The sequence below is a fragment of the Drosophila pseudoobscura genome, chromosome 2 (genome assembly GCF_009870125.1).
Source record: "Drosophila pseudoobscura strain MV-25-SWS-2005 chromosome 2, UCI_Dpse_MV25, whole genome shotgun sequence".
NCBI lineage: Eukaryota > Metazoa > Arthropoda > Insecta > Diptera > Drosophilidae > Drosophila > Drosophila pseudoobscura.
Window position 1 is genome coordinate 2,103,825 of NC_046679.1, and position 12,929 is coordinate 2,116,753.

Sequence of the window (12,929 nt, forward strand, 5' to 3'; positions counted from 1 at the left end):
TCCATCCTTTCCATCCTTTCCTTGTGGCCACATCCTGGCTCCTACGCTTCTTTTGTTGGGCTTGGTTAATGAACCGAAATGCGTGTTTGTCTCCACGTTTCGGGTTTTGTATTTTGTGGCATTGGACGCGGAGTTCGCTGCTCTATTCAGCTCCTAGTCTTGCCCCCTTGGGCTCCCTCTCCTGCTGCTGCTGCTGTGGCTGCTCCTTCAGCGATTTCGGTGTTGCCCCAAATACGAGCACGAGTACGAGTATCTCTGTGTGTGTATTGCAATCATGGTTTTGATGACTTTGTTTCTGGGCAAAGTCAAATTCGCGTGGTCTCCCGAGTCCCGGAGTTGGGGTATTTTATTCGGTTGTTTTGGATTATTGCTCGAAGCTTATGCTCTGGAATCGGATTCTATTTTAGTCCGTCTTTGTGTGTCCGGAATTCGGGTCTGGGACTTTGTATCTGTGTATCTGTGTGTGTGTGCGGTTGGGGGTGTGTCAGTCTCACAAAATTACAAATTGTCTGTCTGGCATTTCCGCTTCGCTAAGTCATAATACGTTTAATTATAAAAAAACACAAGTATATATCTTTAGTATGTGTATGTTTAGCGGAGCTCAGTCTGTCTGGTTGATTATAATTCTCTCTCACTGCCTCCGGTTGAAGGAAAGGGTTTAATGGGGAGTTTAGGGAAGAGATGGTACAATTTTCCATGCCGCTAAAGGAAGAGTTCATGGAAGAAATCTGGGGATTCTGTGAGGAAATACTTAAAAGACGAATATCTATGATAAAGATGAAAACGATTCAAATTCATTAGCATTTGGAAATGGCTTAGAAACGAGATGTTCTCGCGATTATGACCCATCATTCTTGTGATGATTTCCCTCTATCAAATGGCACATTTTTCAAAGAACAAACTATTGTATAACTGCCACTGCAGCAGCCACAGGACTGATGAAGACTGAAAAAACTCTGGTCGGAAATGAGACAAATTCAGCTGAATATTTTGATGGAAAAATGGCATCGTAAAAATCGATGATCGACAAGAAAGAACAAGTGAGCGTCGTAATGAAATCAAAAGGCACTTACAGCATGCAACCGCAGAACGCAGAACGCTAAAAAGTCCACAATGTTGTACACAAATTTTCCCCGAGCTGTAAAAGCTGAGTACCCCCTCCCCCTCCCCGTCCACAGTGTGGATGGGGGAATATGGGTGGGCGCGTGGGCGGGTTGTGGCATCAACATTTATGAATTTTTTAAGTGGAAAAGAGGCGGCTTTAATGAAACATCGTCGATGTGCAAACAGCTATGTATTTATTGCATTCAAAATGTTAATTATGAATGGGGAAAACCTTTGACAGGCCAAAATGGACGGGGAAAGCCCATTGAATATGCAACACAGCGGATGGATGAAGAAAGTGGGAAGTGGGCCGCGTGGTGGGTCGCGTGGGTGAGAGGTCGCTGTCTTTATTGCCCCTTAAAAGCCGCTAATGAAATCAATAAAGCTGCTCTAAGCAATTCTGCTGAAGCAGGGCGCATAAAAATGCTAAATAAATTGATGAACGGCGATGAAGACAGCGGCCAAAAGGAGGCAACCCAAGGCAACCGATTCGAGGATGACGAGATGGATGGCTGGATGGCTGGATGGCTGAAAGGCTGATGTCTTGACGGTTGTATCGTAAAAGGCGCCGTTCGCATCGCCGTTGTAAAAAAGCGCTCCGTCGACCCTTTCATTGTGTTTGCAGCATGCCCCTCTGTTCGGGCAGGACCCTGCGACGGGGCACTTGCACTGACTTGATGCCAAGGACTAGAAGAACGCATGGCCTGGGGATGGTGGGCGATGGTAGAGTGCCTGGCGCCCGAAATTGTATAAATATAAACGACATTAAAGCGCGTCTGGAAATAAAACAAACAACAAGTCAAATTCAATGAACTGAGCAGAGCAGAGGCCGCTCTCCTCCAAGGACCCGCTACACCTCCCAACATTGTGCCCCACCTGATGTGGCAGTTCAAGCGCAGCCTCATTGTATTCCCTGTTCGAGTTTCCATATCTCTACACAATGCCTCAGCTATTTTCAGAGGGGCACCAGCCCCAGCACCAGCATCAGCACCAACCGGATGGGCCAGTGGGCGTAGAGTCTGCCAGGGTGTGGCCGAGTCCTTCGCCAATCAGCCATTGTGCGTTGGGAAGCTTCGGTTGGTTATATTTAACCATTTATAAATAAATGGGAATGGCCTAGGAAGTGAACAGCAATGCCACTGGTGTCCCTGCCCCATCCCCGGCCACAAGGCCTTGTTATTGTCAGCCAAAAATGAACAAGCAAAAGATGTCTCGCCTCGGAAGTGAAGTGTCGAATACCCTTCAACATAGATATTTGCCATTATAGCTTTTTGTAGAAATTATCATTCTAACGGCAGCGAAACGATTCTGGATGCACTCAAAAATTAGTGCCCAGCAAAAAGATACAGATAGACGAGAAATCGACTGACATGGCTTCCCGAGTCGATATATGCAAATGCTGACCAAAGAACGGCAAGGACTTTGCTCGCGCGCCTACCCCTGGCTCACTAGCTTAGCTCTTTCGTGCCGATATGAGTGAACGAAACAATAGACAGATATGCGTATGTACTTATATTGATTATAAAGATCTCTGTAGGGCTTCTATCTGTCGGAATTAAGTCAGCAACTTGTACTCATTTTTTATACGTCTATTACCAATACTTCTTCGATCCGATACCGTCTTGAATCGAGCTAATCTTCCAACAGACTCGTTGTTCTCTCTTCGTAGGCCCAACTCGAACCATTCGCTTTCCCTTCGACTCTGTTTCGTAGTATATACCATCCCCCACAAAGAACCGTATTCAACCGACCACATATCGTAAAACATACGCTGCTGAAAAGGCTCATCATAATCACAATTCCCTCTGCAAGGGTATACAAATGTGTAAAATGTATAAAAAATTGTCAAAAATATTCGACGACTACGTGTCAATGCCAAAGGTTCACACTTTTCGGCGGGCGTGGGAGGTGGTTCCTTTCTAGATGGTGGGGTTATTGTTATTGGAGTTAGTGTTGGTGTTTGGGATTGGTATTGGGAGTGGGAGTGGGATGTGTTGATGTGTTCGGGGTCCCTTTTGTCACGGCGGCTGTGATGGCAACACATTGTTCTAAATGTCTAATGACACACAAACACTGGCAATTTTCAATTGAAGCGTAAACTCTGTGCTCTGCACAATTCCGGATGCGTGAACAATTTTCATAGACAAGAAAACAGCAGCAGCAGCAGCACCAGCCCCAGAGAGGAGCCCCCAAAAATGATATCTGGAAACTTCAAGCTGTCGATAGAGATATGAAGTTTAGTTGGTGCAAAAGAAAAAACAAAAAAGGAGCTGAAGGAGCGACTGAAAGGCAGAAGGGAATGCACTGAAGCAGGCCAAATGACATCAGTGGATTATCGCCGACATCGGGGCAAACATAAACACAAGCAATTTCCTGCTCTGTCTTTCAGCTTTTGTGGGGAATAAAAAATTGAATAAAAAACACACACGCACACACACGCACATCCAGAGAAGGACATGAGAGCATATGCATGTACGAGTGTGAGTGGAGCTAAACAAAAGGATGAAATATGGTACGGCGTCCTCTTCTTCTCTGCTCAGCCCTTTCCATCTGGAGTTCCAGTCCGCCCCTCTAAAGTCTAAAGTGTTGAAGTTTGAGGGGCAGCACGTAAATTCGCGTTATCCTTGGGCCGACCTTGACAGGATGGAGCGGCCATGGGAATGGCCCCAGCTAAGGCCTAGCCGGCACATTCTTTTTCCGCCTTTCTCTGAGCGAGTACTGGTATATGTTAAATAACTTCACGCACTCGCCCAGACAGACAGACAGACGGATGCTGGCTGCTGGCTGCTGTTCATGAATGCAAGTACAAATTACGGGCCCATTCAGTTGTTGGCCAACAGCAAAACAGCGGGAGCGGGAGCAGGAGCTGGCAACATGAGCCGCGTTGCGTCGTGGAAGTGGACGTGGGCCCCCCGTTGCTGCAACTGGCCTTCAATGGATTTCATTCGCGTACAGTACATGTTGCTGTGGCCCAGCAGTACAAACAAGTGAGAAAGCCTAGCCGTGCGCACCGAAGCTGCAAGTACACTTTCAGATTGATCGTCTGATAGTACAGGTGGAAACACCAAAAAGTACTTCCAGAGATTCCATTCGGGTCTTCATTGACAGAACAAGAGAGACACTCAAATCCACCGATTGTTATAGCAGTTCTATGATGATCAGATCTTGAATACATATATTCTGATAGTCAAAATGGTAGTACCCCTTCGAAGGGTATTACGAGTACAACCCCAAGGATACTGATGAGCCGCAAGCTCAACAACGACATTGACACTGGCAGTTGTTCGTCCGCGGTCACCCCCTCTCTCTCTTGCGCTCCGCATCAGTCCGCCTCTGTCTGTCGTAAAACTCTCCGGCCCGGCTCTCTCGTCACTAAATTACAAGACTTAAATTTTACGCTTCAATAAATCCTGCGACAAAAAAAATGTGCCCGACTCGTTGGCCATTTGTAACAAATTGAATTCAATTAAATAAATTAAAATGCATTCTACATAAGCGCGACTGTTAAATGGGAAAAAAACTGGATTAAAAAATAGCTTTCGAATGTCACGAAACACAGGATATTTGCCACCGGGACAGCCCAACAACCCAACCCAACCCAACCCCACCCATCAGCCATCAGTGTTCATTTGCAACTTTCCGTGAGCCAATTTACAGAATGTACTGAGCCAAGTGCAAAATCAAAGCCAAAGTTGAAACAGGGGAAAGTTAACTGGGGGAAGCGGAAGGGGGAGAGGATAGGATAGGATAGGATAGGATAGAGGAGACTGGGGGTAACTGGGATTTTTAGATAAATAAGAGTGTGTGCAGGGACTCGACTCGACTCTAGACTCGAGACTCGGGAGCGCATTAATAAAAGCTGAGCATGGTGAAAACTTTTTCCCACTCAATAGAAAAGTTCCCTCGTAGCCAGCGAGCTCGATTTTCTTATATTTTTTTAATGTTTGAGGTTTTGATGTTTGTGGGATGTGGGAAGGGGGATGTGTGGGCGTGGCCGTGGCTGTGGCATCACCGCCCCCCGGCCCGACCAACTTGACAAATGACAATTTTCACCAAATATTTGGAGGAACTCGTACAAGGAGAGCGGAAAGGAAACCAAAAAACTCAACACAAATAACAGGGGAAACTCCCAAAACAAAAGAAAGCCAGGGGAATCCCGGGGTAGACTTGCCAAAGAGGCGGCTACTGCGAAAGTTTCAAAAGGGATGATGGAGCAACTATTCCGGCTTTAAGCTCGAAACATTAGCTCGCGCACACCTCATCGCAATGGCATGGCCATCTTTAAGGATCTCCCAAAAACCAGCCAAACAAGCCACGAGGGAAAACAACACTTTCGGTGAGTTTTCCAGTGCATTCAATTGAGCGGAGAAGTAGCTTGAAAGTCTCAAGAAAGTTTTCACGTAAGCCCCCGGCCCAGCCCAGTCCAGCCCAGCCCACAGACATCTCGATGATCCCCTTATAAGCATGTTTGGTATTGCCTGGCAGGGCTAATTGAAATGCAGCCACTTGGCTAATGCTGTGAGCAGAAGCAGAGGCAGCAGCAGCAGCAGCAGCAAACAGTTGCCACTCGGTTGCCATCCCATGGCTGCCACCCAGCAACATACTAATCAATTTAAAAAGTTTCAACCGGCAGCAAAGTTTTCCAAGTGCTTGTGCGATGAGCTCTCTACTTGTCTGCTCTCCAGTTTTCCCCCCAGTTTGCTAAAATCTGGAGCGCTAGTTGCCCGCTCGTTTCTATGTACAGGACTAATGGGAAAACGGAAGTTGCAAAGGAAATTTGGGTTGGCGACACTGTCGTCGGCTGGCTGTCGACAATGGCAGTGGCATGGAGTGGGAAAAATATACGTTAGAAACGGAAAACAACGCAACACAACACAGCACACAGAGCAGTTGTTCTGCATTTCCGTTTCCGCTGGCGGCGCGTGCACGTCGCATGGGCACATCCCTTTCTCCCTTTCTCCCAGATGTTGGGCAATGAAAAGTGCATTGCGCTGCCTGCCGACTCGTCCTGACATTGTCCTTGCTCACGATGAATCTGTATCTCTGTAATATCATATTCAAGGGGGTATCGGACTGTGGATGGGGATACGGACACGAACACGAACACGGATACGGATACGGATAGGGTGGCATGGCTAAATAGATAAATTGGAAAACTTGCGCGTTTCAAATGTTTTGCAAAAGCAATTAGTTTGACGCTCCTGGCTAAGCCGGACTCGGGCTCAGCATCGTATTGCAATTAGCGTAACATAAAGAGCATAAAATGACCGGCGACGAGCCGGCTAACCACCCACGACGCCACCAAAGCCAACCAACACCACCATCCCGTCCAAACGAAACCAGTTAGCTGAAAACGTTGAATTATGAGCCATGACCACGGGAGAGCTGGTGCCCCGCGTAGGCTGTGGCTGCTGCTGTCCGCAGGCGTTGGCTTTTCGCCATTTTCCGACCCCATTCCAATACCGGACCTGGCCTCCTGCTGCCCCTTTTGATTCCCTCGACGGCTCTGCCGCCTTGGGGCTCCCAAAACGCATTAATACCAAAATCAATCGGACCAAATTTCGAAAAATAAAACGAGCATTTGTTCGTATTCCTGCTGCGATGCTGGACTGTGTGCTACCGTAGAATACAGTGCAGGCTGGATCGTTCCAATAGTTTCCTTAGTCAGAACATAACTGGAATTCCCTTCACTATCGTCAGAGCAACTTGTTTCTGATGATTCCTGTTACATTTTATTCCTTGAATTGCAATTAGCTTAACCTGAAATTTCACTAGAATACCTCCAATCATACCTATTATTCCGAGAATAGCACCCCGTCGAGGCGCCCCAGCCCAGCCAGCCCCACATGCGGCACATGTCCTTTGGCAATGGCAAAGAATTCCACGAAAATCACAGCCAGCCCAATTTTCACTGGCTGGCCAGAAGAAAAGCTATTCGATGAGGTTTGTATTGGGCTCTAATTGAAGTTTGTTTGAATGTGTGACCGCTGGGTGGCTCTGGGTGGCTCTGGATGGATTGGGCTGCTTGTTCGTGTGGGACATTCAATTAATTACATTTACACGGGACTCTCTCTCTGTCTCTTTGCTGTCGCTTGCTGTCTGGGGAATTGATGTTTTGAGTGTTAATTAAAAAGTGCATGCAAAATAGGTTCCTCATCAATAGGCTGACATTGGTGGCTTTCATTGGGCTTCGATTTCGGAGGAGAGACGGGAAAAAGGTATTTCGTAAAAGCCCCATATCCAGAGGTCCCACTCCGGAGCGAACAAAAAACACTCAGAGCAATTTAAGAGGCTGTCACATCACCTCCTCGCCTTGTGGATTATCCTGGCTTATGGCAATCGAATGTGGCTCAAAGCAAGTACATACTAGGAGCCTCTCCCTCCTTTGGCTTACCCTTGTCTTCGTCTCTCTAATTACCAGCAAGTGCTGGTGGGGGTGGGAGTGGGTGGGGGTCGGGGGGCTCATGGCAAGGCCAAAGGATAACTAATATCCCATAGAATCTTAAGCACCAGCTTAAACTTTGCAAGGAGCTGGCATGGTAGGAAACTTCTACTTCCAGTAAGTAAGACCAGGCCAATTTTAATACGAGTGCTTTTAGCCATTTTGTGTGGCCCTTGGTCAAGTAAGATTGTGCTCATTTATTTACGAGATAAACTTTTGATTTGTGGTAAGAGCGCTAGAGGGAGAGGACGGGGTGAAGCCCAGCTGAAAAATTTTATTACCCAAATACTATTTGGTAGTCGGGGGCCAGGCCGGAAGACTCTGGGCCCCCTTCTCGAAACTCTAATAAAATAAATTTAATATGCGATTCTTGCCTGTGGCTTTTGGGGTAATTCTCGCTTATTATTGCCCGCCGCACCCCCAGCCCGCCGCATTCTACTACCACCCGCACGACTTCCGCCACACGAAAACTGTAATGCTCCAGTTAACAAACTTATGGCATAATAAAAAAGTTTTTAAATAAATTCGCGAGAGATTCTTTATGGTCAGTTTGTAATAAATAAGGATTCTGCTAAAAAAAACACAAAAAACAGGGATGCAATCAACAAAAATTCAGGCTGTTAGGGGCACGATGGAGGCTTTTTTGACTGTGTTACAATTCATCTGTACAGGAAATGGCATAAAAAAAACCAACACTTGAAACAGAAATCAAAAGAAAAAACCCCATATATGGAGAGCATTGACTTTACGGCAGCACTGTTTGTTAAACTACAACACAAATGGCATGTACCAAGGGTTATCAGCATGTTTTTCCCTTATCAATGAAAGCGAAATCGTCCGGTAGCCGTTGAGAAGGGAAAGCGAAGCTTTGCCCGGAGTTTATCGGGGGATTTATACTTTGATCCATCAAACAGAAACAACAGCAGTGCCAAGAGCATTGATAAGGCTTATCAGAGGTATCAACAAACAAACAGTAGCTATGGTGACGATGAGCGGGGGGGAGGGGGCGCAGAAAAAGGTGTCTGCCCACGATATAGTATAATTAATATGCAATAACGACATATGGCACCAGGCACACCCACTCGACACTCATGGCCAACCACCCACAAATGACTTTGACTAGCAGGCAAGTACAGTGGAAGATCTTCCGATGGACAGCTGCTGAAGGGCACTGAATTTACCTTTGCCTTGTCATTTAAGCGGGCACTTTACTGTAGCTGAATTCCCACAGACACGCAACGTGGCCCATCAACATAATCGATACAATAATGGGGCAGAGGCAGGTTGATCAATTTGTGCTTTATTAAGAATCCACTTTCAATTTAAGGAGCTACGCAAAAAACTGTCTCAACATTGAGATATATACTATATAGACGTAATCATGTAATATTGTCACCGGAATTGCCGACATTTAAATGCCCTACATTGGTTTAACCTTAACTTTATATACACGCACATGCACACTCGCACACACATTCATCTATCGGGATCATCTCATCGTTCGTTTCTACATCATCCTACATATTCCTGTTCCTGGTTCACCGGCCGACCAGATGCCAGCTGGGCGGCTGCTCATCCGGACAGTTGCAGCTTTAACAAAGTTTTCGAGCCACACTATAATCCAGTGCTCGTCTCCTTACCAAGAATATATTTATTGTAGCCCTGGTTCATTTGCTCCAACAGGATGAAGGTCAGGACCGTGTGCGGTCCCAGGCGGCAGTAGTAGGGTGTGAAGCCCTTCCACAAAGCAAAGATTCCCTCCTGGCGAGCCACACGAAGCAGGACGTCTGTAGTGCCGCGGTACTCCGGCTTGCCCTCGACTTTCTTCATGTTTTGAATGCGCGTCTTGGCAATATCCAACGGCATGGATGTCATGGTGGTCAACAGACCGCTCAGCATGCTGGCGCAGAAGTGTAGCTTGATGCCCTCATTCATCTGCAGCGGTCCGTCGTGGAAGTACGTCTTGAACTGCGAGTAACTGGCCAGCTGGGTCATGTTCACGACCATGGCCCTTCCCACAGTTGGCAGACTGCCACGCCAGAGCGCCGCCAGACCCTCCTCGCGGGTAATCCTCGTCAGCGCATTTGCCACATTCGTGTAGTTGCGTCGCTCCGCAACCGGCAGGCGTCCGTCGGAGGTCATACGCACCAGAGCCACCTCGGCCGGGGTGCCGATGAAGGCGCCACAGGCTCCAGCAATGGTTCCCATGGCCATGCTGTCCACTATATTGGGGTTCCTGTCGAAGCGCTCCCTGTACAAGTCGTTCAGATAGGTGTACATGCCCAGGCGGCCGGTGGTGTAGGTGGCCTGACGCAACAAGGCAGCACCAATGCCCTTGTAGAGAGACAGGGGCCCCTCCCGGGCGACTATCTGCTGGATGCAGTGGAAGGAGTTGCGGAACTCCTTCTTGCCGCTTCCGGCCCCAGAAATCTGCATCCGTGTCTTCACCTGGAAGGCAGAAAGGGATGGAAAGGTTATAACCTCTTCAGGGATAAACTGCGACATTGGTTCTCCGCAGAGATGGAGCTGGTACTCACCAAGTCCAGGGGCTGGACAACCATGGTGGCTCCCATGCCGGAGAGACCTCCGAACAGAAATTTGATATAATTGGGGGCGCTTGGTGCCTTGACCAGCACCTCCTCGGCTTTTATGGCGTCTTTGCTCATGTCTGCTGTTTTTTTTTCGCTGCTGCCGGGCGATTACACAACACGAAATGTTTTGATTAAATGCAGTGCTGGCGCTGGGGCTGGGGCTCTGGCTGTGTCTCTGCCTGTCTCTGGGGCTCGCAGTTCTCAGTCGATTCCAATTTCCAGTTGTGGCTGCTCTCGCAAGTTTTAGCTGTGCTGCTGCTGCCCTCGTTGCTGCTGTTGCACTGAGAGCCCTGCTGGGAATGTTGTGGAACACGCGCCGCGTACTGCTGCCCGGTGGCACAATTAATAATAAATTTTCCTTACGCACAGAGACCAGCTGATACTGGTGCTATAGTATAGGTGAGGTGTAGCCACCAACGCTTCCTCGTTTATTTTTGCTTTCTCTCTGTGCTTGGCACTTGGCAGAGAAACCGCGAACCGAATGTGATTCAATGTCAATGCACGTCACACACGTCCGTCCCCCTCTCTCCCACAGTCAGAGACAGCCTGTTGCTTCACTGAGACGCCACTTTTCTGGCACTTGCACGTGTTTCGGGTGTGAGGCCACTATTGCAGTTTGTCTGCTTGGTTTATAAATATTTCTGCATTTAAACCGAAATAAAATGCAGGAAACAGAAATACATCTGACGACGAAAGTAGGTTGCGTTGTTGTTTTTGTCTGCTCAGCTGATGACGTGAACAGAGCAGAGCGGCGGCGCGGGAGAGCGCAAGGGTTGCCAGACATTCGACCATACAATATATGAAAAATAAAATTTGGAAATTACTTGTAGCTGAGAATTAAATATCAAACTGGCGTTTCTCAAAAAAATAATACTGCTATGATTTAATTTCTTATAAATTTTCTAGCTGTAATGTGCCTGAAAATTAAGCATTTATAAATCAGCTCTACTGGCTCTGCTCTCATAGTGGCGGTTTTTCTCTCTCCCTCTCTCTCTGTCTCTCTCAGAGAGTCTCGTCGGTGTTGTTAAACGCCAAGCAGCTGGTACTTTGAAAACAAGAGCGCAAAACACCCCGCTCCCTCCCGCTGCAGGCAGTTACCTTTTGTTTACAGTAATTTGTTCGCCCACTCACAGCTATAATTGCAAATGCCTTTGTTCTTTTTGCTTTTGCATAGAGAAATCTACAACGAATGTGTAACACCTTCACATCTATACGCAGATCGTGTGTACATATGTTTTCTTTATCTTATTTGCTGCCTTCGTAGGTCGCTGCTTATCGTGGAATGGCAAACATGTTTGCTGCGTTTTTATCGTAATTGCGCTAATCAGATAATAAATAGGTGGGTATTGGATATTTTCATGCTTCTGATTCGTTTAGACGCTAATGGAACGCGAAGTTCTCTCATTCTGTACAGAGAATGTGATACAAAGTCAAAATTTCACTAATAAATATAAGAATTTTCAATGCATTGGAGGAAAAGTTCTTCTCCGTGGAAGATTGGCTTGTATAGTGTATAGCCTACTAATTGGTTGGATAATTACGAAGAAATGCCTACCCGCTATAAGCACTGTTCTCTCCCACTTATTGGGGAGACCCGTGAAGGCATTCCATTGTTAATAATCTCCTTGAATTTCCGAAAATGACAGATAATGAATGTCGCACAACATACGTATTATCATTGAATCGCTCTCGAACATACATATCTCCATCTCCGAGTAGCGTTCAGCCAGGCAGGCAGGATTCATCGAAGCCGCATCCATTCGAGCGCATTACGCGCATTCGCTCCACTCTGCTCTTGGTCCGGGTCTCGGTCCTGGTCTCGGCAGTGGTCCTGGTCGTGGTCCTGGTCCTCGTCTTCATTCAATCAGAGGAGACTCAACAGATTGCCTGTCGTTTGCCTGCCATTGAAGCTGAAGCAATTCCAATTCAATTTTAGCAGCGATGACGACGACAACTCTGGCTCGAAGAGGGATTTTCGCATTTTGTAAAAAACGAAATGAGGACAACGTGCTGGGCTGGAGGTGGAGTGCTCTGCAGTGGGATGAAGGACGAGCGAGCACATTGTAAGCAATCAGTGAAAGGCAGCCATCGCATCGCGGAGCAGGGCGGAGAAAAGTAAAATCTCGAGCTGTCAAGAGCGGCTATAGATAAAAACTACAGCCCATACACGGCACTACATATAAGATATGGCCGGAACGGAACGGGCCACGGTTAATATGCTCTTCCCCCGCAGACACACACACACACACACACTCACAAGCAACCGGTGTGAAGGACACTGTAAGTGAAATTGAACGCTTGGACGTACGTTAACCAAAGCCAGCAAGGAATGCTGGGCATCCTGGGCATATAAACTATGTGGTTTCGGTTGGGACAACCAATGAGGGGGGAGATACTAGAAATAGTAGGAAGCTCTGGTCATATCTTGGTATTCTTCGAGGCTATATCTCGGAGGCTATGATACCAAGAGCAATGAAGCTTTGGTAACATACTTTATCTTTTTACTGCCTAAGCAATTCAAGTATCTTGTGTGAAAAAGTGTTATCTAAAGATTAAACCGTATCGCATGATGCAAGAGAATGAACCGAAGTAAGAATTTTCAAGTAAAAATCGTTATTCTTAAAGATGTTCGACAAGATGTAAATGCACAAAAGAAATTCTAGGTATTGAGATTTCTGTCAGAGCATCTTTGAGTGGTGCACATCATCGAGTGCATCCAATCTGATGGGTTGCTCAGTGCTTGGGCCATCAATAGCTGGGCCTTCCCTGCCGGATCATTTGGTCGACGGAGC

General features: G+C 47.0%; 1 protein-coding gene across 1 annotated transcript; it reads right to left on the bottom strand.

Annotated features, from left to right (window-relative positions):
- Positions 1 to 8,828: 8,828 nt before the first annotated feature.
- On the bottom strand, positions 8,829 to 10,972 carry LOC4800489 (mitochondrial 2-oxoglutarate/malate carrier protein). Its single transcript, XM_001357719.5, has 2 exons — positions 10,084 to 10,972; positions 8,829 to 9,994 (listed from the first exon to the last, which is right to left on the bottom strand). Exons 1-2 carry the CDS (start codon positions 10,210 to 10,212, stop codon positions 9,161 to 9,163), a joined length of 963 nt encoding a protein of 320 aa, XP_001357756.2. The 5' UTR covers positions 10,213 to 10,972; the 3' UTR covers positions 8,829 to 9,160.
- Positions 10,973 to 12,929: the final 1,957 nt, after the last annotated feature.

Bases quoted from the DNA above. Each gene is read 5' to 3' on its own strand.
- LOC4800489 (XM_001357719.5), bottom strand. From the start codon at position 10,212: ATGAGCAAAGACGCCATAAAAGCCGAGGAGGTGCTGGTCAAGGCACCA. The intron at 9,995-10,083 runs GTGAGTACCAGC...TCTGCCTTCCAG, and splicing joins TTGTCCAGCCCCTGGACTTG to GTGAAGACACGGATGCAGAT.